At 40.0% G+C, this 22636-nt stretch overlaps 1 protein-coding gene across 1 annotated transcript in view; it reads left to right on the forward strand.

The window, feature by feature from the left end:
• tsnaxip1 (translin-associated factor X interacting protein 1) overlaps positions 1–22636 on the forward strand; it is a 59460-nt gene that overhangs the window by 34901 nt on the left and 1923 nt on the right. Inside the window, exons 11-15 of the mRNA XM_072547449.1 lie at positions 2608–2736; positions 3788–3946; positions 8249–8358; positions 15670–15790; positions 16305–16411. Coding sequence (XP_072403550.1) covers positions 2608–2736; positions 3788–3946; positions 8249–8358; positions 15670–15790; positions 16305–16411 — 626 coding nt within the window. The remainder of the gene's footprint in view (positions 1–2607; positions 2737–3787; positions 3947–8248; positions 8359–15669; positions 15791–16304; positions 16412–22636) is intronic.

Below are 22636 nucleotides of genomic sequence, written 5' to 3' on the forward strand. Positions count from 1 at the left end.
TGAGGGAGCAGGGAAGAATATTGTAGAAGGAGCTGTAGAAATTAGGCAATGGACTGAAGAGTTCAGAAGATTTGGAAGATGATGATGGAGTGGAGAGACTACAGAAGATCATTGTACAAGCTACAGTGAGTGGACAGAACAAGAGAAGGTTGCAGGATTGGAGAAATCTGGGGAAGGGGGAAAAGATTTGGGAGACAAAGAGGAGATTGTATACAGTAGAGGAAATAATCAGATTATTGAGTGTGAAGTTCAATCAGTGGGGAATTAGTGATTGAATGAAATGCTACTGGACTGAATCCAAGATCTCCAGCAAATGCTCTGGAAACATGGATTCAAATGCAGTATGGCAACAGAGAATTTAATTTTGTCAGAAAAACCATTTAGTTCACTAATGTCCTTTTTACAGGAGGAAATCAGTCGTCCTTACCTGGTCTAATCTACATGTGACACTAGTTCCTCAGAATTATGTTTGACTCTTAACGGTCCTCTGAAATGGTCTAGCAAACCACTCTGTTCGAGTCACTAAGGGATGGACAATAAATGCTGACTTTGAAAGTGATACCAGCATTCCTAGAAAGTAAATTTTAAAATTGCTAGTCCTAGGAATCAATTCTAATGATGTGGGAAAGGAATTGTACTTGCAGGATGTTCCATAGTGCTTTACAGTCTTTTTGTTTTTCTGTTTTGTTCATTTATCCATGGGATGTGGGTGTCAATGGCTGGGCCAGCAATTATTGCCCATTCCTAATTACTGTTCGGAAAATTGTGGTGTGCTGCCTTTTTGGATTGCTGCAGCCCATTTGGTATAGGTAGACCCTCAGTACTGTTGGGAAGGCTTTACGTTCCAGAGACACGGAGGGGATAACAATTTGTTTCCAAGTCTGCACACTAAGTGGCTTGGAGGGGAACTTACAGGTGGTAGTATTCAGATGTGTTTGCTGATCTTGCCCTTCTTTGTGGTAGTGGCTGTTGATTTAGAAGGTGCTGATTAAGGAGCCTCAGTAAATTTCTGCATTGTATATTGTAGATGGGTACAAGCTGCTGCTACTATGTTTTAGTGGTGGAGGGAATGGATATGGTGCTAGGTAAGTGGGCTGCTTTGTTCTGAACGATGGCAAGCTTACTGAGGCTTGTTTGAGCTGCACTCATCCAGGCATGTTTAGAGTATTCCATCATACTCCTGAGTTATGCTTTGTAGATGGTGGATGGGCTCTGAGAATCAGGAAATGAGTTAGTCACTGCAGCATTCTTAGTCTCTGATCTGCCTCCATAGCCATAGTATTAATATGGCTATTCCAGTTGAGTTTTTGGTCAATCATAATCCCCAGGACATTGATAGTGGGGGAATTCAGTGATAGTAATCCATCAAATGTCATTGGGCAATGGTTAGATTCTCTCTCGCTGAAGATCATTGCCAGCATTTGTGTGGCATGAATATTACATGCTACGTGTCACCACAAACCTGGATATCATACAGGATTTGCTAAGTTCCACATGGACTGCTTCACTGTTTGTCAAGTCTCAAATATTACATGATATTCAACACCAATAGTTCAATCATCAACAAACATTCCTCCTACTTCCTTTAAAATGGAGGGATGCTGCAGCTGAAGATGATTGGGCCAAGGACACTACCCTGAGGAATGCCTGCACTGATGTACTGGAGCTGAGATGCCTGACTTGCAGCAACCATAACCACAAACATTGTCATTCATACTAATTATGTTTCCAACCAATGGAGTGATTTATTTTTCCCCCAATTACCATTGACACTGGTTTTGCTACCACCCCTTGATGCCACACACTGTCCAATGCGGCCTTGATATTCTGGTCAGTCATAGTCATTTCACCTCTGGAATTCAGACCTTTTTTTGTCCATGTTTGAACTAAAGCTCTGAAGAAGTCAGGAGCTGAGTAGACGTGGTGGAACCCAAACTGAGTGCCAGTGGGTTGATGATGGCTTCCAACTCTTTCCTGATGAATGTTGAGGCGGTAATTGACCAGGTTGGATTTGTCCTATTTTTCTTTTGTGTAGAGGACATGCCTGGGCAATTTTCCAAATTGTTGGGTAGATGCCAGTATTGTAGTTGTACTGGCACAGCTTCACTAGGGCACAAGAAGATTTGGAGCTCCTCTTCAGTACTGTTGCCAGAATGCTGTCAAGGACCATTTCCTTTACAGTATTCAAAGGATGTGGACTTGATGGGCCGAATGGCATGCTTCCACACTAGGGATTCCAATCTATTCTATGGAAAAAGCAGCAAGTTGGTTAAGTCTGGAATGCACTAACTGTGAGTGTATTGGTGACATGTTTAATTGGAGCATTCAAAGTTCAATTAGACTATTAACTTCAAAAGGAAGGATGTGCAGGGTTACAGGGAGAAGGTGGGAAAATGACATGACATGAAATGCTCATTTGAATCACCAATGCAGATATCATAGGCCAAATGGCTGCCTTCTGTATTGCAACAATTCTGTAAAATGTTCTGGATCGAAACTAGTTGTAACGGATCTTTTATGTGCATCTGAATGGACTGACAGGGATTTGATTTAATGTCTCATCTAAATGTAAAACTAGGATTATAAACAAAATGACTTTTTGTATAGGGTACTGGAGAAGATGTTATTGCATATCTGCGTCATGATGGTCTAATCAAGAATGTGAATTTAGCCAAGGAAAGCATAACCAAAGTTCTTAAAGAAGTCTGGAAAGAAAAGATGGCAGCAGATCTCCAGGTATGTATATTCTTTAGAATCCCAGCAGTGACATTTTCAGAGATGATATTAATTCCTACAAAAGAGATAATTTGTATTTGTAAGGTTAGCAATGGAATCTTTTTTGGGATAACGTTTTTAAAAAGATTTCAACAATGCAATAAATAAAGAAAGCAGTCAAATATTAGCAACTCATCAATTGAGCTGGAGTTTGTATACTCATACATGCTAAAGCCAAAAGATTTGTCAGTTTCACACATCATACACATTGATACTAGGTTTGAATTTATATTATTTGTGCACTATAAGCATGCTAGTATTCTGCAAAACACCGGTCAGTCTCTGTGTCAGAAAGTAGTGCCCTCTGTCATAAATTATATGTTTCCAACTTTTCTACTAGTGCTAAGCTGAATGTCTCCCAACCATGAACTTACTCTATGATTTATCGTGTATCTTCAAGGATCATCTACCTATTGCACTTAATCACTTTTTAAGTATTCCAATGATTTGGCAAATCTCAGTGGACATGTAACCTGCAGATAGGGAGACTGCAGGCTGAATTGTAGTTTCTATTAAAATGAGCTGATTCCAGTTAAAATATTCATGTTGGTAATGTTTCCCAATGCCCACTGCTGATAGTGAGTGCAGCTACCAACATTCTGATGTAACTGACGTATTCCTGTTAAAATTCTACATTTGGAAACGGCCTGGAATAGGGAGAAAAAGTAAATGACTAGAAATCCCATTTATATTTGCTATTCAATGGCAGTATACATGATGGAAAGTCGGTAGGGACAAAGTAGGATGAGAGAATAGTCAAATGTGATATAAAAACATTGAGCTGATTTTTTAAAAAATGCTAAGTTGTAGCTTTTCATGCTAGTATAATACATTAATCAATTTCCTGAAGACTGTAATAATTATGCAGTGGAAAGAAACTTCCATGTACAAAACAAATTATTTTACATCTACTGATAATCAAGATGTAATTATGCCTATAGTAGAGCATCCTATTTCTATAAAGAAATTTATTTCAACAAAATCTAATTATTGTTTTTCCCCCAAAATATAGATTGGGACAAGGTCCAGCCTTCCTGAGTTTTTCCATAACTTCCTCCAGAAGAAGTATGGAGACTCTGCCTTGCTTTGGGCCTACAACATTTATTATGGCTGCAGGGACCATCAGAAAGATGAATTCATCAGTTTGTTTTTCAGTATTCTCAATGGAATTGTGAGTTTGGCCTTCTCTTATTCAATAAAATTAACAGAATTTTAAATAGCATTTATATAACAGTTAAATGGATTTTTTGTTAACCTCCCATTAATGACTCAATACGCTCATTGTTTCACAGGGTTTAGTTGTTCATTGCTACAGTATCTACACAGCATGCCACAGGAGTGGTGGGATGTAGTATTGATTTCCCCGAATTCTTGGATTTGTACTCTCAGCTGTATTGTTCTGGAGATGCAGAGATAAAGCTGTGCTTCTTTACAACCAGAGAGAATATTTTAAGGAATTTTGGCAGCACACATATTTTTCTTTTAATCAGTTTAACATGACATTGGTGTTAGCATAGGAATGCCAATGATGGTTTCAACAGCACAAAAGGTTATTGGTTCATTTATTGGATTAGTTGAGATGAGGAGGCATTGTGCATCTTTGGATGGTTGTGAATCTTTAGAAATCTCTATTCCAAAGGGTTTTGGATGCTCAATTTTCCAGTACTTTAAAGGCTGAGATAGAGAGAGGTTGTTGGACTGTAGGGATATTGGGATTGGAAGGAAGTGGAATTGAAATCAAAGAACAGCCATGAGCTTCTGGACTAGCAGCATAGTACGCCTATTCTTGCATCCATTTCTTTTACCATTTGAACAAGGAGGGTTATTTCATAGGATCAGAAGCTCAAAGGGTGACATTCCATTCATTATGCCTGTGCTGGATCTTAAAGTGCTGTTGCACTTAATCCTATGCTCCTTTGTGTCTATAACCTTATAAGTTCCTCAGCCACAAATATCTGCCTAGCTTACCTTTTAAAATTCGTTCCACAATAACGCGGGTTTCTTCAATGTAAGTTGGCTATAACACAATTGACGAATTGTGGACATTGTTTGGATAATGCAAACTTTCTACTGAACAGATGTAGCAATTTTCTATTAGCAATGCTCTACAACGCAATTTTCTACAGCGCGTGATTACAGAGGAACACAACTGTCACATTATAGCAGAATGACATGTACTTATCGAATCAGAATCCACTATCTTTTCAAGTAGAGCTTTCATCGTTGAGTGAAAGAAATACTATTCTTTCTCCTGTTTTGGATCTGTTAATGATCTTACATCAGTGGCTTGAATATTGACCCCTTCGCAGTAGGGATGGTTTACTCTATTCTCTTGATCGAAATTTTTCATCATGTTGAAAACCTCCATTACGTTACCTTTTAACTCCATGATTATTTCACGTGGTGGGAGCCACATTTCAATTTTTTCTTCACACGGGTAGCCAGTGAGTATATTTCAGAAAGAAGAGGTTTGCCACGTAGATAAAGTTGAATTTTACCAAAATAAACACAAAGCAATAAATTGACCATTGTGGGTGGCACGGTGGCAGTGATTAGCACTGCTGCCTCACAGCACCAGAGACCCAGGTTCAATTCCCGCCTCAGGCAACTGTCTGCTTGGAGTTTACACATTCTCCTCGTGTCTGCGTGGGTTTCCTCCGGGTGCTCCGGTCTCCTCCCACAGTCCAAAAATATGCAGGTTAGGTGAATTGGCCATGCTAAATTGCCCGTAGAGTTAGGTGAATGGGTAAATGTAGGGGAATGGGTCTGGATGGATTGCGCTTCGGCGGGTCGGTGTGGACTTGTTGGGCCAAAGGGCCTGTTTCCACACTGTAAGTAATCTATTTTGTCCTTTTCAATTAAGAGGCAGAGCTAAAGAAAAAAGAGTTTGATCACCAGGGAATGGGGTGGGGACTAGGGTGAGCCAAAGAGTTGGATTTAGTTAACACTGATCTTGGTTTGTGCCTGGTGGGCACACTTTGAACTTTCCTTGGGAGAATTTACATAGACATGGGTTTCCTTGCAGGCTGATTTGTCCCAGCCTGGTATGTAGATAGATTTTTGTATTGGGTAGATTTTGGGGATTATGAGGGAGGAGGAGGAGGAGCAATGTAGAAATGACCAGTTTGCTCCCCCTCATTCACCTACCCATCCTTCTTGTTACAAATATCCACTCTTCCAGTACCCAATCAGTAACTCTCCACACCTCCCCAAGCAAACACTTATTCATTTGTCCGCCCATCCAGCCTATTAGTCACCCACCCAGTCACAGTAAGTCACAGTCAATCACCCACCCAGCCTCCAGTCTGATTTACCCATCACCCAAATCCCCATTTTAGTCACTCTCTCATTCAAACAGCAACCATCCTGGTCACTCACATTCTGCCCCAGTCAGTGTCTCACTTACCAGCTCCTGCAATCACTGACCCACCTAATCTCTAGTCACACTCCCTGACCCAACCAGCCCTGCGATCATTTACTCACACTCATCCATTCAGCCTCCAGTCTCTCATCCACTGTCCCAAACTGTGCAGTCATTCCCACACTCACATCTACCCAGACATCCCATACATTCACTTTTACACACACAAGCATTCATATTCTCCATCCTGCACTCCCAATCTCTCTCTCCTCTCTCTCTCAAACACACACACCTACACACCACTACCCCTACTCAGTCAGCCAACTCCAATCACTCTCTGATTTCACACACCCCATCATTCACACTATCTCGTCATTCATTATCCCTTGTCATTCACCCACCCACCAAAAGCAGCTCACTGACTCCACTCCCATTCTATGCCTTCACAACCCGCCCAACTCCCAGATAGAGACTTTTGAATTTTGAAATGTCTACCATTTACAAGGCACAAGTTTAATACTGTCCACTTGCTTGATGTGTGCAGCGCCAAAACTATTTGGAGCTGAACACCATTCACCACAAAACCACATGCTTGACTGTCATCCCATTCACAAACTTAAAAATTAATTCCTTCCATTATTTATGTGCAGCGGCAGCAATCTGTACTACATTACAGCAATTAATCAAAGCTCTTCTTAATAGCTCCAACCCCTCAACTTCTAGCAGTTAATAAATTCCTGATCATGAGGATGTAGATCCACTTGAGGAAAGCTCTAGCATTGCTGAAACCAAGAGACTATCTTAGGCATATTTTAAATTTATTACAAATACAAGGAAAGGAAATGAAGGGAATATAAAGGACAACAAAAAGTAAAATTAAGGACTAAAAACTTTGCATTTCAAGTTAATAGGCTGATCCCTGTATGGTTTTATTTAAATTTTTATTCTACTAAAAGTTGGCTGATAACATCACAGCAAGGTCAATGAGACACTTGTTTAACAAAACAAATAGTGCATCTGAATACGAAGGAGAGTGAATTAGAACAGGTAAATTCAACATTATATCAATTACAGAAAGAAAGAGGTAAAGAAAGATTAGATTTTCTTTCTTTTAAAAAAAACGTTCTCTTTCAAGGTCATTGAACTGATTGCCTTATTAGGCCATTTCAAAGCGTAGTTAAGAGTTAACCACATTATTGGGGGATTGGAGTCGCATGTAGGTTGGACCAAGAAAGGATGGCAATTTTTTTTTCCCTAAAGAATATTAGTGCGACCGATGGGTTTTTCATGGATACTGGCCTGGAATTCAGATTTATTAAATTAATTTAAATTTCAACAGCTTTTTGGTAGGATTTGAACACAAGCTCCTGGGCATTATTTAGCGAAGGTTTTTAGATTATGAATCTAGTGACGAGGGAATAAGAGCAAAAAAGACAAAAACGAAGAGTTAGAGGTTTTTAAAGCATGTTTTTAAATCTCTGACAATAATTCACAGTCTGACGGAATGAGAGACAAGACTTATTATTGGTCCCTTTCGATATCAGAGATGCTAATTGTCAGTTATCAACTGCATTGTTAATAGATACTTGTGCTATACTTGTTAAATTTACCATAAAAAGTTAAGATTAACATGAAATTAATAAACAAATAGAGCAATCTTGTCAAAATCATAGGGCATTTAAGTGATAGATGCATTTTTATAACATTAGTGGTGAAGTCAGACAGCATCCAATGAGGATTCACAATTTACAGTGCATCTCTTTTTGGCACAAATTGCCAATGGAATTTAACATTAATAAGAATGCAAGGAATGTAATTTTTTTTCAGATAGAACATTTACCAGTATATTTCCAAACCTAATGAGAAAGCAAAGTAACAAATTCTTGCTCCACTACTCTGCACAGTATTAGGGGACAGGACATCTGTAACGCTTTTGTAATTCCCTATCTGGCTATTTCCTCATTACATCTATCATTGCAAGAAGGACCCTCATCAAACATAGGATGCAAGAAAATTAGTCACTTTGAACTGTTGACCAAGATTTGAGACATAATTTGCTAAGATATTATAGTATTCTGCCTAATTGGACTTGTGTTTTCCTTTTTTTTGTAGGTAGATGAAAGTGTATACCATGGGCAGATTGAACATATTGCACATGTACTGGAACAACTGAATCATTCGGACACCTCCAGAAAGGGAATTCTTTCTAAACAGGAATTCAGGTCAGCATTCTTGAAACTTGCATTTAAATTGACCAGGGAAGTCAAATGAATGGTGCAATAAGTGGTGCGAAAGAACATGTACACCCCTAATTAGCTGCGTGGTTCCGAGTCTCAAAGATCATCAGCCTGAAACTTAGCTGCCCTCTCAAAATTGATGCACTTAATCCAGTGGAGTACAGACACAAAGCACACTAACACAAAATAACTTCCTTTCGGGGGAAGGGAACCGTATAATCTCCAACAACAGTGGCTGCAAACTGGGAAGAAGGTGGGGATGATGAAAAGGTTTACAATTGGACTTTGAAGATGAGGCATTGCTAGCCAGTGGTGGCTGTCAGCTGACCTTTTCAACTACAGGCATCTGGTCAGGCAAAGATTAAAAAAGGAAGAATGATTTTAAAAAAAGACAAATTGAAAAGTGAAAACTAATCCAAATGTATCAATCAGTACAGACAAAACTCTCTTGTCTTGGGTATTCTGATGACTCAATAAGTAAATGCACTTTTTAATATGGTATTTAGCCATAAAATCCTAAAAGGTCAGATTAAGCTTGATGGCTGTTTTTGAAACCACAGGTCAAATGGCCTCATTCTGTGCTCACGTTTTTATGATGTTATGTGTGATTGTTTTACGATCGAATGGTAATGTTCCGAATGTTCTGATGTGTGTCAGCAATAATTATGATGCGAGAATAAAGACATTTTGCAACAATTATACAAGGAGAAAGTGAGGACCACAGATGCTGGAGATCAGAGTCAAAACGTGTGGTGCTGGAAAAGCACAGCCGGTCAGGCAGCATCCGAGGAGCAGGAGAGCCAATGTTTCGATCATAAGCCCTTCATCAGGAATGATGCATCCAGAAAACACTGCCTTACCTTTAAAATAAGAAAACATAAGGGTCAGGTCCACCATCTTAATATATTTTGAAAGAGTTTGGTTTGGTCCGTAACTATAACATTCAAGACTATCGGCTTAGTGTAGATTTGGCATAGTTTGTTTGGTGCAGACTTGATGGGCTGAACGGCTTTTTCTGTACTGTATGATTCTACGTTTATTGCTGAATCTCTCACCATTAACATCTAGTGGGTTATCACTGACCATAAATTTAACTGAGATTGCCATTATAAATATTGTGACATATTATTGAGTATTCATCTCCTGACTTCCCAAAATAAGCCCATCATCTACAAGTCAGGAATGTGATGGAACACTCTCCACTTGTCTGGATGGGCAATGACATCAATTTAGCTTGACACCATGTGTAAAATATCAGCTTGCTTAATTGCCATCTTATCCATAATCTTAACCATTCTGTTCATCACCATCAATGTACAAAGGCAGCAACAGTTGGTGCACTGCAGCAAAAGTCTTACTTATAACTTGCAATGTAAATGACTTTGATGTATAGGGACAGCAGATACATAAGATTACTACCGCCACTTGATCCCCTCCAAACCATGCATCATCCTGAAATAGAATTTCTTCACTGTGGCTATGTCTAAATCTTGGAACACCCTTCCTAACAGCACTGTTGGTGTAGCTACACTAGATGGATTGAAACAGTTTGAGAAGATAGCTTGTCATCAGCTTCTCAAGGGAATTTAGGAATGGGGTAACAAATGCCAGCTTTGCCAGTCATGCTCACATCTCATGAATAAATTTTGTAAAATTGTGTATTTTAAAGCTCAACTTGATAGATTTTTGTATTCAAACGTATTAAGGAATATGGGATAAGGGAGTTATGTTGCAAATCAGTTTCATTCTCAAAGAATGGTAGTGAGGTGTGTGGTGCTGAATGATGAAAGGCTTTTGCCCGAAACATCAATTTTCCTACTCCTCAGATGCTGCCTGACCTGCTGTGTTTTTTCCAGCACCACACTCTCAAGTCTAATCTCCAGTATCTGCAGTCCTCACTTTCACCTCAAAGAATGGTAGTCTATGAAGGGATTGGATGGCATATTCCTAATTATATCACTTGCTGTTTAACCATTGAAAAACATTTTTTTCAGCTCCACTCCCTATTGTCCCTCCCCCAGAATATTAATATGTCATTTACTGAGCAATGCCAATTCTTGTATAGGTTTAGAAAATGAATGTTCAATGTATTTGACTCCTCTAGTCCTTCTAGGATGTTTGCTATGGTTTCTTGAACATTTTCGGGTGCTAATATGTCAACAGGTTAAATATTAAACCATTATCTTCCAAACAGTGCAGTGAACATTGTCAGTAGTTTTGATTCTTCATTTAAGAATTAGTTGGCAAAAGCCACTGCCAGCATCAGGTTTCAAAAAAAATATATTATGCTTTCTTTTGCTAGCTTCATAGAACTGCCATCCATGATGAGTGTGAGTGAACTTCTAGGAGAAAGTGAGGCCTATAGATGCTGGAGATCAATCAAAACATATGGCACTGGAAAAGCACAGCTGGTCAGGCAGTATCCAAGGAGCAGGAGCGTCAACTGTTTGAGCATAAGCTCTTCATCAGGAATGTGGGGGTTGGCCCCAAGGGGGCTGAGAGATAAATGGGAGGGTATGGGGCTGGGGGGGAGGGCAGGTAGCTAGGAATGTGATAGGTAGATGAAGATGGCCACTGATGGTGATAGGTCAGAATGAAGAGGTAGCAAGGAAAATGGACAGGTAGGGATAGTTCAAGTTGGCGGTACCGAGTTGGAGGGTTGGATCTGGGATAAGGTGGGGTAAGTGGAGATGAGAAAACTGGTGAAATCGACATTGATTCCATGTGGTTGGAGGGTCCCAAGGTGTAAGATGAGATGTTCTTCCTTCAGTCGTCGGGTGGCTAGAATTTGGTTGTGGTGGAGGCTCAGGGCTTGCATGTCCTTGGCGGAGTGGTTGACCACAGGGCAGTGGGGTTTTTTAGTGCATGTGTCCCGGAAATATTCTCTGAAACGTTCCACAAGTTGGCTTCCTGTCCCCAATGAAGGGGAGACACTTCAAGAGCAATGGACACAGTAGATGAGGTGTTTGGAGGTGCAGGAAAATCTCTGCCAGATGTGGAAGGATCCTTTGGGCCTTGAATGAATGTGAGGGGGGAGGTTGTGGGTGCAGGTTTTACACCTCTTGCAGTGGCAAGGAAAGGACTCAGGTGGGTTGGTGGGGGTGTGTTGACGTAACGAGGGAGTCACGGAGGGAATGTTTTCTGTGGAATGCTGATGCTGAAACAGGTGGGGAGGGAAATATATCTGTATGGGGGTGGGGTCTGACTGTATGTGGTGAAAATGGCAGTGGATGATGCTAGCCTAGTCACCCAACAACTGGAGGAAGAACACCTCATCTTCTGCCTTGGGACCCTCCAACTACACAGAATCAGTTTCCTGATCTCCCCTACCCCACATTATCCCAGATCCAATCCTCCTACTTGGCACCACTCTCTTGAACTGTCCTACCTGTCATCTTCCTTCCCACCTCTCCACTTCAACCTATCACCATCATCCCCCTACCTATTGCATTCCTAGCTACCTTACCTCTTCCCCCCCCCCCCCCCCCCCACATACACACACACACAAATTCCTGCTGAAGAGTTTATGCTCAAAACATTGACTCTCCTGCTCCTTGGATACCTTTTGATTGAGTGAATTTCTGTCAACTGCTTTTTTTGGTGCTGTCACCATGCCAACACAGCAATTCATTGGTTTTGGTACTGGTGAAGTCACTTTCTGCTGTAGCATTGTCTCCATTTTGTGTTTCACTTTCTTCATAAGTGGATGTGAAGTCTTGGAATGTATAAACACTCAGGATCGGTGTCTGATCTCAATGTAATATGATAAGATGACTTTAGCTTTCTCTAATCAGAATTCTCAATTTTGGGAATTTGGCTGTGAATCCTTATGGTTTCTCCCAGTTATCCAATTCATCAATTTATTCACAAGTCATAGAGATGGCATGCTTTCCAGCTTCATAGTGAGCTCTTGTGATTTTAAAACACATGTAGGGTTTCTACGATTTTCCTTTGCACCACAATGTCTCAGTTAACTGATCTTGTACTTCTGGTTAAATGTCTCATGGTTTCTGGAGTCAAATTGTAGATTTGATTCCCTACAGTGTGGAAACAGGCCCTTCGGCCCAACAAGTCCACAACGACTCTCCGAAGAGTAACCCACCCAGTCCCATTTCCCTCTGACTAATGTACCTAATAATATGCACAATTCAGCATGGCCAATTCATCTGGCCTGCGGGAGGAAACTGGAGCACCCGGAGGAAACCCACGCAGAGAATGTGCAAACTCCACACAGACAGTTGCCCGAGGCTGGAATCGAACCTGGGAACCCTGGTGCTTTGAGGCAGCAGTGCTAACCAGTGAGCCACAGTTGTCTCAAATAGTTTTCTTTTAGCCATTTTTATGTCTGTTAAGAATGATACACCTGCCCCACTGTCAAATATTAGAATAGTTTTGAGCCATTTACTTTAATTTTGATCAGTCCAATAATTTTCCTTGGATTTGTCAACAATTTCTTCTTAAATGTTATTTAATAGTGCTTAGGCCACACAATTTATTGGGGGTCTTGCTGCTGTTTTTGAATTTGATGATTTTGCTGCAGCAAACAACTTCTTGCAGGCATGCCATTCCATGTTTTTGGCAGGAAATATTCACACCAATTAAGTCTTTTTCCCACCACAGCTTGAAGATTTACATAATGGCTATCTCCACTCTATTTAATTTTGTGGCTTCCAGCCTCAGGTTGGAAACCACAGGGTGTATTTTCACTTTTGTGGTCTACGTGCCTCAACTGTAGAATTTATTCCCCGAGGCCTCCCAGTCACCATGAATAAAATTGTAGTTCTGTATTCTAATTTCTGCCTGCCTCGCCAATTGCATTGCTTTTGCTAGTGTCAACTCTTCCCTTGATTATAAAAAGTCCAATGAGTCTTCTTCCAAAACTCTGACAACGACGTATTGTCTAATTGGATATTCTTTCCAGCTTCCATCTTCACAATTATCAACTAATTAATTTGGGCTGTTAGTGAAGGAATCTATACTCTCTCAAATTTTGATCAGGAATATGCATTTGTCAAATTTTGCCCTCATGACATAGAGTCATAGAGACGTACTGCACAGAAACAGGCCCTTCATTCCACCTTACCCATGTTGACCAGTTAAGCTAAATGAATCTAGTCCCATTTGACAAATCCCTCAAAATCCCTCCTATTCATAAACCAATTCAGATGTGTTTTAAATGTTGTAATTATACCAGATGTTGTTGAAAGTTGAAATAAGCATTGAAAGATGAATAATGTAAGTGTCTGTTTCTTTATTTATAGCTCTTATACTTTGCCGTGTTGAAGTGTTGTCTGCAAAGCTACTGATTGCATCAAGGAGGGTACCAGCTGGTTCTGGTTTTTTTATTTGTTTAGATGCTAACCCTGAAGCATTCCTATATCTGGCACCAGTTTTTGCCACTTGTCAGCTTGTTTTGGGCTTTCCAGAATCTTTCAAGCATCATGAAGTGGTAGAGTTTGTTCCATGGCTTATCACTGGAATTGCTTCCAATTTGTTTTCAATTTTCAGACATGTGCCCAGGGTTGCTTTCTAATCATTGGGCTTTTTCTTCATCCTGCTGTTCGATTTAATGTGTTTTGCCTTTGAAGCTTTCCTATCTATTCCTTGATTGGTCATTCATCACCTATTATCATAGTGACAAGTCTTCGAAGAAATTCTGTTTCTAAGGAATTGTAGACAGTGCTGAGCCAAGGCTGTTGAGTAAGATTAGCTTTGTTTGACAATGTGCTAATTATTTACACTCTTAAACTTAACACAAGGCTGTGATGAGATAATGCTATAATGTGATCCCTTACGTTACTATTGATGTAGGCTATTTACATATTTTTGTTACAAGAGAAAATGAATGGTTTTGATTTTCTTGTCTTCTGTCTGCAAAACAGAGTTTGACATGTTTGCTTCAAACCCTGTTTGTGAAATCCAATTTTTAAAATGACTCTTAAACAGGCTTTGGACTTAAATCAGAAATATAGTTCATTCATACATTGAAACCTGGCAGATGATTGTCACAATACACATGTATACATACAAGGAAAAAAAGGAATGAGCTTGCAGTTAAGAATAACTTTATAACCAAATATATGAATTTCAATTCATATCATTATTGGAATCCAGACAGTTAATCACCAGTGAGAGATTTTTCTGATAGGAACTCACATTCAGGCAAGATTCCACGAGACAAAGACACAGCTATATGAGGTTCATTGGAAAGAGAGTTAATCCACTTTTCAGTTGAAAACAAGATTTATTCAGAACTAGGTTTCAAGAATGTCTATTTGGTCTTGAGAGAAATTATTAGTCTAGATTGTTTTACCAGATGGTTAGATTCTTAGCAGATCAAGGGAAGAATTCAGAAAGGTATAGTTGAAGTGTTTCAAAAACTGAGTCACGTTGATCATTATGGTGAGCCCATAATTGACTCCGTTTCAACTTATCAATTTGTTTCTACCTGACAGCCAAAGATCCATTGTTCACGTTTGGAGACGGCAAGGTTTATTAGTCCTTCCATTAGTATAACAAGTTTTTTTTTCACGCCCTGGTCCAAAACCATTCTTTAATGTTCAGTTTTTGTAGCTTTTTGCTGCCGTTCACTGCTGGGGAGACACCTGCTTCTGAACTCCCACCTCTGACCTGTTGTAGTTATTTTGTTGACAGGGCTGGCCCACTTAAGTTTCTATCCAATAATAAGCTCCAGACTGTTAATAGTGGAGATGTGATGATAGTAATGTCACTGAATGCCAAGGGGAAATGTTTAAATGTTCTTGTTTTGATCATAATTGCCCAGTCCTTGTGAGAGTTTTGGTAGTGGTGAATACCACTCGAATTGCAACTACGTAGTACCTTTATCAGAAATCGGAAAGGCTCCTAAATTTTTTTCGTGGAGTGTGGAGCGTCATTTTGGCGTGCGAACAGGTGACCCAACTCCACACCCACTCGAACCACATCACTCAGATGTGACATGGCACTGTGGCCTAGCACTGGCGGTGTCAGTTGTGTCTCAGCACTTGTACTATTCACATGTGCATCTGCTGTTAGGTAATTTTTTTTATTTCACCATGAATATGTCATTTATTCCGAATTCCAAAAAACAACTGGCCTCAAGGATTTTAGATAAAGGATTGTGTACATGTAGCAGCATGAAACAGCACACCTCAAATGTTCATGCAACAGGTGAAACTAAATCCTGGAGTGAAACCTAAACCCAGAGGTAAATGTACACCTATAACTTTCCACTGTACCTTTTATATCATAATGTTTGTAGCTTTAAGATTAAAGATTGAAAATTCTTCCTTACAGTCAAACTTTGAAGACAGCCCTCCCTAATAAGAATGAAAAGTACATACAAGAACTAATTGTTGCTGCAACGACCCAACTTGGAGATGAGAAAAAAATTAAATATAATACCTTATTTGAAGAGGTAATGTTTTTAAAAAGAACTGTTGTAACTTGACCAATCTTTTGGACAATGAATATCTTGCACATGTTGTATTCAAGAAAATTCAAAGAGGTAGGTTGGTATCCTTTAGACAAAGGTTCTCTCAACATCCAGTTTACAGGGAATATCCTTCCTCCCAAACACCTCAAATTTTTAAACTTCATTGGTGGAATAGGGCTTCTTAACCATTTACCAGGGTCCCAATTGTCCCTTGTTGTCAAATCTCACATCCTTTGAGCTTTGCCACAAATTATATTCTCGCTGAGTAATGCAGGATAAGTGTTTTATTCTCAACGATATTTAATCACTGGCATGTCTGTCCCTAAGAAACTAGGAAGATTGTAAAAAGATGGCTTAGTGACTAATATATTCCAAGCATCTTTCAACAAGTAGTGTCCTTGCAAGCTTTTGTAAATTCCATAATTTCAAATTTATCTAACACTAACTCCCATCACATTTGAGTATGTATTCTTATTTTTTTTTTGGTGCTCTACAGAATGCAGAAGGCACAGCAGGAGCTTTTATTGCATTGCTGCAAAGTCAATATACAGCAGAGAAAACTATATACCTCGATGAACTAAGAAAAGCGTTGGAAGATAAAGAGTAAGAGACAAACTATTGTTGATCATCTTCCACCAGAATAAGCAAATCTCTATGGGGTAGAACACTAATTGAATATTCTGTTCATATCAGACTTGACTTTCATGCAGTTACAAATCTCAAGTTATTTCTGCTTTAAAGCAATGCTCATTGTACCTGTAGTATTTTAGGAATATTAAGTAATATTCCTTTTCACCTTGGTAACATAAATCACAAGGTTAAATGTGCATGATGGAGCTGCTTTTGTTCTTGGGTTTATGAGCAGCAGATTACTGGGAAACAAACTACAGATCTTCTGGCTCTTGCAATAACTAGAGGGCTCATTTAAAATAGATTAATTTCAAATTAATCAGAAGTAAAATCAGAATTTTTGTTAGGTGAAGTTTTTTTGCAATAATTCATATTCCTTTTAGTTATATTTTAAACTGAGATCATACTGCAAATGAAATAGTTATGATTAGGATTTTGACACTCTTGTATAGCATTAAAGATGGCTTAGTGGTGACAGTGTAAAGGCAAAAAAAATACCCAACTACTCTCAACCACATTATTAAAGCTAATTTGTGTCCCAGCTGAAAAATGAAGCAGCTCAAAGTAGCTCATTAGTATGATCCTTGTGTTGGTGTGCACAATATAATCACATTACGACCATGGGGTAACAAAATCATCAGCGTTGACTGACTGTTAATCAGTGCAGAGAAACCATCCAGCAGTTGAAAAATAACAGTACGACATGGGTATTTCCTTCGCAATTTGACATTAGACTACTTGCCAATGTAGATCTGCAATAAATTTTCTCCCATTCACTGTCAAAACTATTTAGCAAGGATTTGACTGTTGAATCAGCTTATAAAAAGTAAACAGTATATTGCTAATATATCTCAATTTGGAGTGAGAAAAGACTCTTGCATGGCAGTTTCTATAATATAACCTTTTTAAGAATTTTTTTTTCTTTCTGCTACTCCATGGCAGACAAGTGATGTTTTGTTGAAGCAAAACCTGAGCATTCCCAGGGACAATGTTGTGAAGCTGTGTAACTAATAGATTGAATGTGAGAGAGAATCTATTGACATTGTAACCTGAAAAATATTCTCACTTGTAGTTTTTAAAAAGATAGGAAAAATAAATATCTTTCATAAAGAAGAGGGTAGTTGAGGATAAGGAATCTAGCAGAGTTGTTGTAGGAAGAATGTGTAGATTTCAAGGGGATGCAATAAAGATTGACAATATAATTTCCAGACATCAGTTTTGGTGGATAAACTGGGGAATCTATAATGGTTGCTCTTCGAGAAGAGCTTTGATAAAGATGATCAAAATCATGGCGTGTCCAGATAGTACTCACCAGAGAGGGACATGAGGGATGTTGAGGTTAAGGAAAGGTTTATACTTTTGAGCAGGTCAACAGGTGAAGCCTCTCCGGCTCATTGAGTAAGTGAAAAAAAAACGATGAGTAGTGGTATTTCACCAACTGCCAAGGCCTCCACACAGTGCCATACTAGAGTCAAGCTCAACAGGGTCTTCTTTTCCCGCTGATTCTGCAAAGCCCATTCCCTTGGCTGTGGTTTCACTAGAAAATAGGTTGGGCCAATGGGCATCATGTTCATCCATTCATGTGTCACTAATTAGATGATGAAGCATTTGGCTATTTAAATATACTCATGGGAGTGCCTCTTTGGAGTCTTTACATTGCTTGTTGTGTGTTAAACTCTAGCAATACCGCAGCTCGGAGAGTGAGACCATGCCAATGTTATGGTACAGTGGGGAATGTCTTAAGGTCATTCCAGTCTCAACCATAACGATCGTGTAGTGGGGGGCCCTCTACAAAGTGATCTGGGTGTTACAACAAGCATGGAGGAGTGTGAAGTGAACTAAAGGACCCTTCAAAACATAGAAAAGGGGGTCATCATCTGCTGTGTTGCGGGAATTTCTTTCTCGGGAGGTCCATCCCAGAAACTAGATAGCTTTTACGATTTATACCTAAATTTTATAATTTATATTGTTTTTGGGATTTTGTACATTTTTCATCACGCCTGTCTTTAGTGTTCCAGACCCTGGCACCTGGATTAGGATGGTCATCACTAGCCATTAGGCTAGGCAGCATAGTTTCAGCTTTGGATTACCTGTCACTAAATATTTGAAGGAGTTCAAGCATCAGGCATAATCGATAATCTTGAGATTTGTTGTGAGAAGGACTTATACAGTTTAAGGAAGTCAATTAATGTGTTGTTAGACTCTAACCACTTTCATCTTGCTCTCACAACAAATCTGAAAAATTATAATTCAAGGTCTCCCATAAATTTTTAAATTTCTTGTTCCAAGTGTTGGTATTTGACATTTTTCTATCCATGCCTTCTCTAGTGTCTTACTGTCATTCTCATATCAGATGGCCACGTCAACTACCGCTACTTTAGTATCCCTACTGAAAATTACGTCCAGTTTCCAGAGAACATCAGCTGGACCTATGGGTCTTGGGTCCATTTACGAAGTCTATAAATATTTGGCGATATACAGGTGTTGCTGGTCTCAGATGTTGTGTAGTTTGATTCTCACATTCTTCACAAATGGGCACCAGCCTAAAATATGTGCAAGGATTTCATTAGGGGCTCACATCTTCTACAAATGTTGAGCTTGTTCGTTCTGTCTTTAGTCAAGATTGACCCGGTTAGGTATAAATTGCATCACAACAGCAGGTTATTGATTATTCACGATGAGTTGATCTGGTAGGTCAACTTGATCCATGTACTTGATATCTTGTCCCCCTTAAAATATGAGATGCAAGCACCCTGCCTCTTCAAGGTACTTCACTTTTTAAATTCCCATTCTCTCCACACAGCATATTAGTTTGTTTGATTTTCTCTGCTTAGTGCTTGGTCTCCACATACATGGATGTCCTCTTGTAAGATGGCCGTGAGGTCTTCCTCTCCCTCATTGCTCCCCATTTGCTTAGTATGAAGTCATCTACTTTCTTGAGGATTTTAAGCTGTTGTGTTCCTCTTAATTCTTTTGGAGTTATCTTCGCCTCTAAACTGGAATGTATCCTTGGACATATTAAGTGCAATCTGATAACTGCCGAAGGGATCTGCACTTCAAGTTTGGGTATGCCAAGTCCGCTGCTCCTGTTACCACAGTATAGATTCCCATCTGTGTGGGAGGTGTAAGAATTCTTTCACTGCCTTGTGGATAATTTGATCAAGTTTAATGAGTAAGTTCTGCGATACTTCAGCTAGGATCAGGTGGAAGGAAGTACAGCCTGGCGATGACACGAGTCTTTAGTATCTGCATGGGACGGAGAGCCGCTGCCTGCAGGTTGTCTACCCCCATTCTTCACGCCTCCTTATGGATCGATTTGGGCTCCCAGGTACTCTTCAGTATCACTTAGGGGGGAATGAATGCGATGGGTTCCTTCTGAGTCTCCAATTTGGACAGTCGTTGTATGTGATTGTCTTCATCTTGTATTTGAGGTGGAAGCTTTTCATCTTGGCCACATTGATACTCAGACCTGTGCAGTTACAGAAGTCATGAAGTCTCTTCAGGTTCTGTCCCATCACGATGTGAGAGTTGTTTAGAAGGGCTATGTTGACTGTGAACACCAAAGCAGAACAGTTGACTAAGTCTCCCAGGGGTAGAGAAATCTTGAGTTAGCTTCCTCCAGGGAACACACCAGCGGGTCCAGAGCTATATTGAACAGGATTGATGAGTAGGTCACCCTGCTTGACCACCCCACCCACCCAATATTAATTGCATTGGTCTTAGTTTTGATCCCTTCAACCACTGTAGTGTAGTTCGTATACACATCTTTAATTAATACTGTGAACTTGTCTGGTAGACACATTCTCCTGAGTGATTTCAAAAGATATTTGTGCCCAACTGAGTAGACCACCAATGACAGATCAACAAACAACTACAAGTTCTTTTCAGTTGTTCTTTGCTCCCTTAATGATATTCTTGAGTACTGAAATATTCTCATTGCAGCCAGCAAACCCTTCTACCTTGGGTTGATTTCAACTGTCTGTGTTTTTGCCATAATGCTCATAAATAGACAAAATAGCACTGGACCAATAGTTATTGGATGCCAGTTGTCAACGCCTTTCAGACATTCTTGATCCTCGCACTTCGGAATCAAGACATTTCAACGAGTCTAGTATTTTACTTGACTTCAGCCATAGTGAGAAAAGTCTTGGCGATCTTGTTTTATCCTTGTCATGGATGCTCTCTATATGAGTCTGTCTCATACCATCTGTTCATGTGGCACTTTATGCAACAATGGCCTTCATTGCATTGCTGACCTCTTCCTCTGTCAGCATCATCAATAGCCCGTTGTCCACTGCATTGCTATATGGTGTGAATTTATTGAGGTCAGCCTTGTTATTTGGACTGGGGAACTTACCTCAGAAGCTCTCTTCCAGTTCATCTGCAGATAATTGACATGAGAATGCAGTTGGTGCTCCTATGATCTAACTGGCTAGTTGCTGTCTGTCTTTCTTGGTAGAGCAGCTGTGTTGCTCTAAATATGGCCTTTGGCTTTGCCCATCTCTTCTTCAATCCAGTATTAACAGTCTCCTCGCTGAACTTTCTTCTCTCTTTCTTGCCACCATTTGAGCTCACTTGTTTCTGGGAGATTTCCCTTTGGCCATCAATATTTCGGTGATACTTTCCATTAGCCCTATGCCCAGGGCCTGACTGTCAGGGTTCTTCTTTGCTTCCAGAAGTTCCTCAGCTTGCGTGGTCGTCCACGTCCCTGTTGGGAGGGATGGATGCCATTAGTCTGATGGTTCTTCCTAGTTGCACTTCAGGTTTCTATGGGCTACTGGACTCTCCTCCTGGTTCTGCTTCTGTGGGGTATTCCACACAAGTATCAGCAGTGATCACTTATATTTCTGCTTGGGTACTTTATAGATGCTTGTGTTTATCTGAGATTTATTTTGCAGATTTTGTTGATTGCTTGCTTCTAGCAAATCTTGTCTCTAACTCTTTCTTCCTCAGGCCACTTATAGGCTCTCCTCCCTGGCTTACAATTTTGCTGCCATTATTTGGAGATGTTTCTCATTGTGTAAGGCTGGATGCCTGTGTCGCACATGCTGGCCAAGTCCTCTCTTTGTCATGACCCATTATTCATATTTGCTGCGTTGGAAGTTGCTATTTACGCTGAGTTGCCCTGTCCCCTTACATGTTCAGTGTCTTGAAATGTATTAAGATAGACTTAAGGCCCCAGGGCCAGATGGGATCTATCCCAGGATACTATCGGAGATATTGGCTTGGGCCTTAACAGATATCTTTGCATCCTCTTTGACTTCAGATGAGGCTGTAGAGGACTGTGAAATAGTCAATGTTGTTTCTTCACTTAAGAACAGAAACAGACAGAATCCAAGTAATTAGGGGCCAGTGACTCTAATGTCAGTGATAAGGAAGCTTTTGGAGAAGATACTGAGAGACAGGATTTATACATGTTTGGAAGGAAATGGACATGTTAGTGATAGGCAGCATGGATTTATGTGAGCAAGTTATGTCTCACTAACTTGATTCAGCATTGAGGAGGTGACAAGAATGATTAAGGGTAGTGTAGTACATGTTCTCTCCATGGACCTTAGAAAGACATTTGATAAGATAACACATGTCAGGCTGGTACAGAAGGTAGAGTCTCATGGGTCTTTTGTTCTGGCGAGTTCTTGTCTAAGTATGGTTGTCATGATTGAGTGGTCAGGCAAGTCTGGCCAACACACCAGCCATGCTACCTTCTATTTAAAAAAAGGTCTCTGAACTAACAGTCAGACTCCTCCGACCACTCTGAGTCATAACAGCCCATAAACCGATAGCCATGCTCAGACAACTCATCTATACCCATCATGTGCAAGACCAAAGTAATTATAAGATTCCATGCAAAGACTGCACAAAATACTTTATGGAATAAACAGGAAGACAATTAGCAATGTGCATCCACAAACACCAATCAGCTGGCCCTAGTAGCCATACACCAGATGACAAGGACCACAAATTCAACTGGGACAACATAACAATTATAGGACAAGCTAAACAAAGGACAGCCAGAGAATTTCTAGAAACATGGCACTCATCCACCGACTCCATCAAGAAACACATTGACCTGGTATACTGGCCACTATGACGATCAACCAGAACTGGCAACTGGAACAAAACCAGAAATTCCAGAAGAGACAGTACAGCGCTTCACAGGATGCTCCAAAACATTGAAAATGTCACATAGACAGCAGA

The sequence above is a fragment of the Chiloscyllium punctatum genome, chromosome 26 (assembly GCF_047496795.1).
Source record: "Chiloscyllium punctatum isolate Juve2018m chromosome 26, sChiPun1.3, whole genome shotgun sequence".
Classification (NCBI taxonomy): domain Eukaryota; kingdom Metazoa; phylum Chordata; class Chondrichthyes; order Orectolobiformes; family Hemiscylliidae; genus Chiloscyllium; species Chiloscyllium punctatum.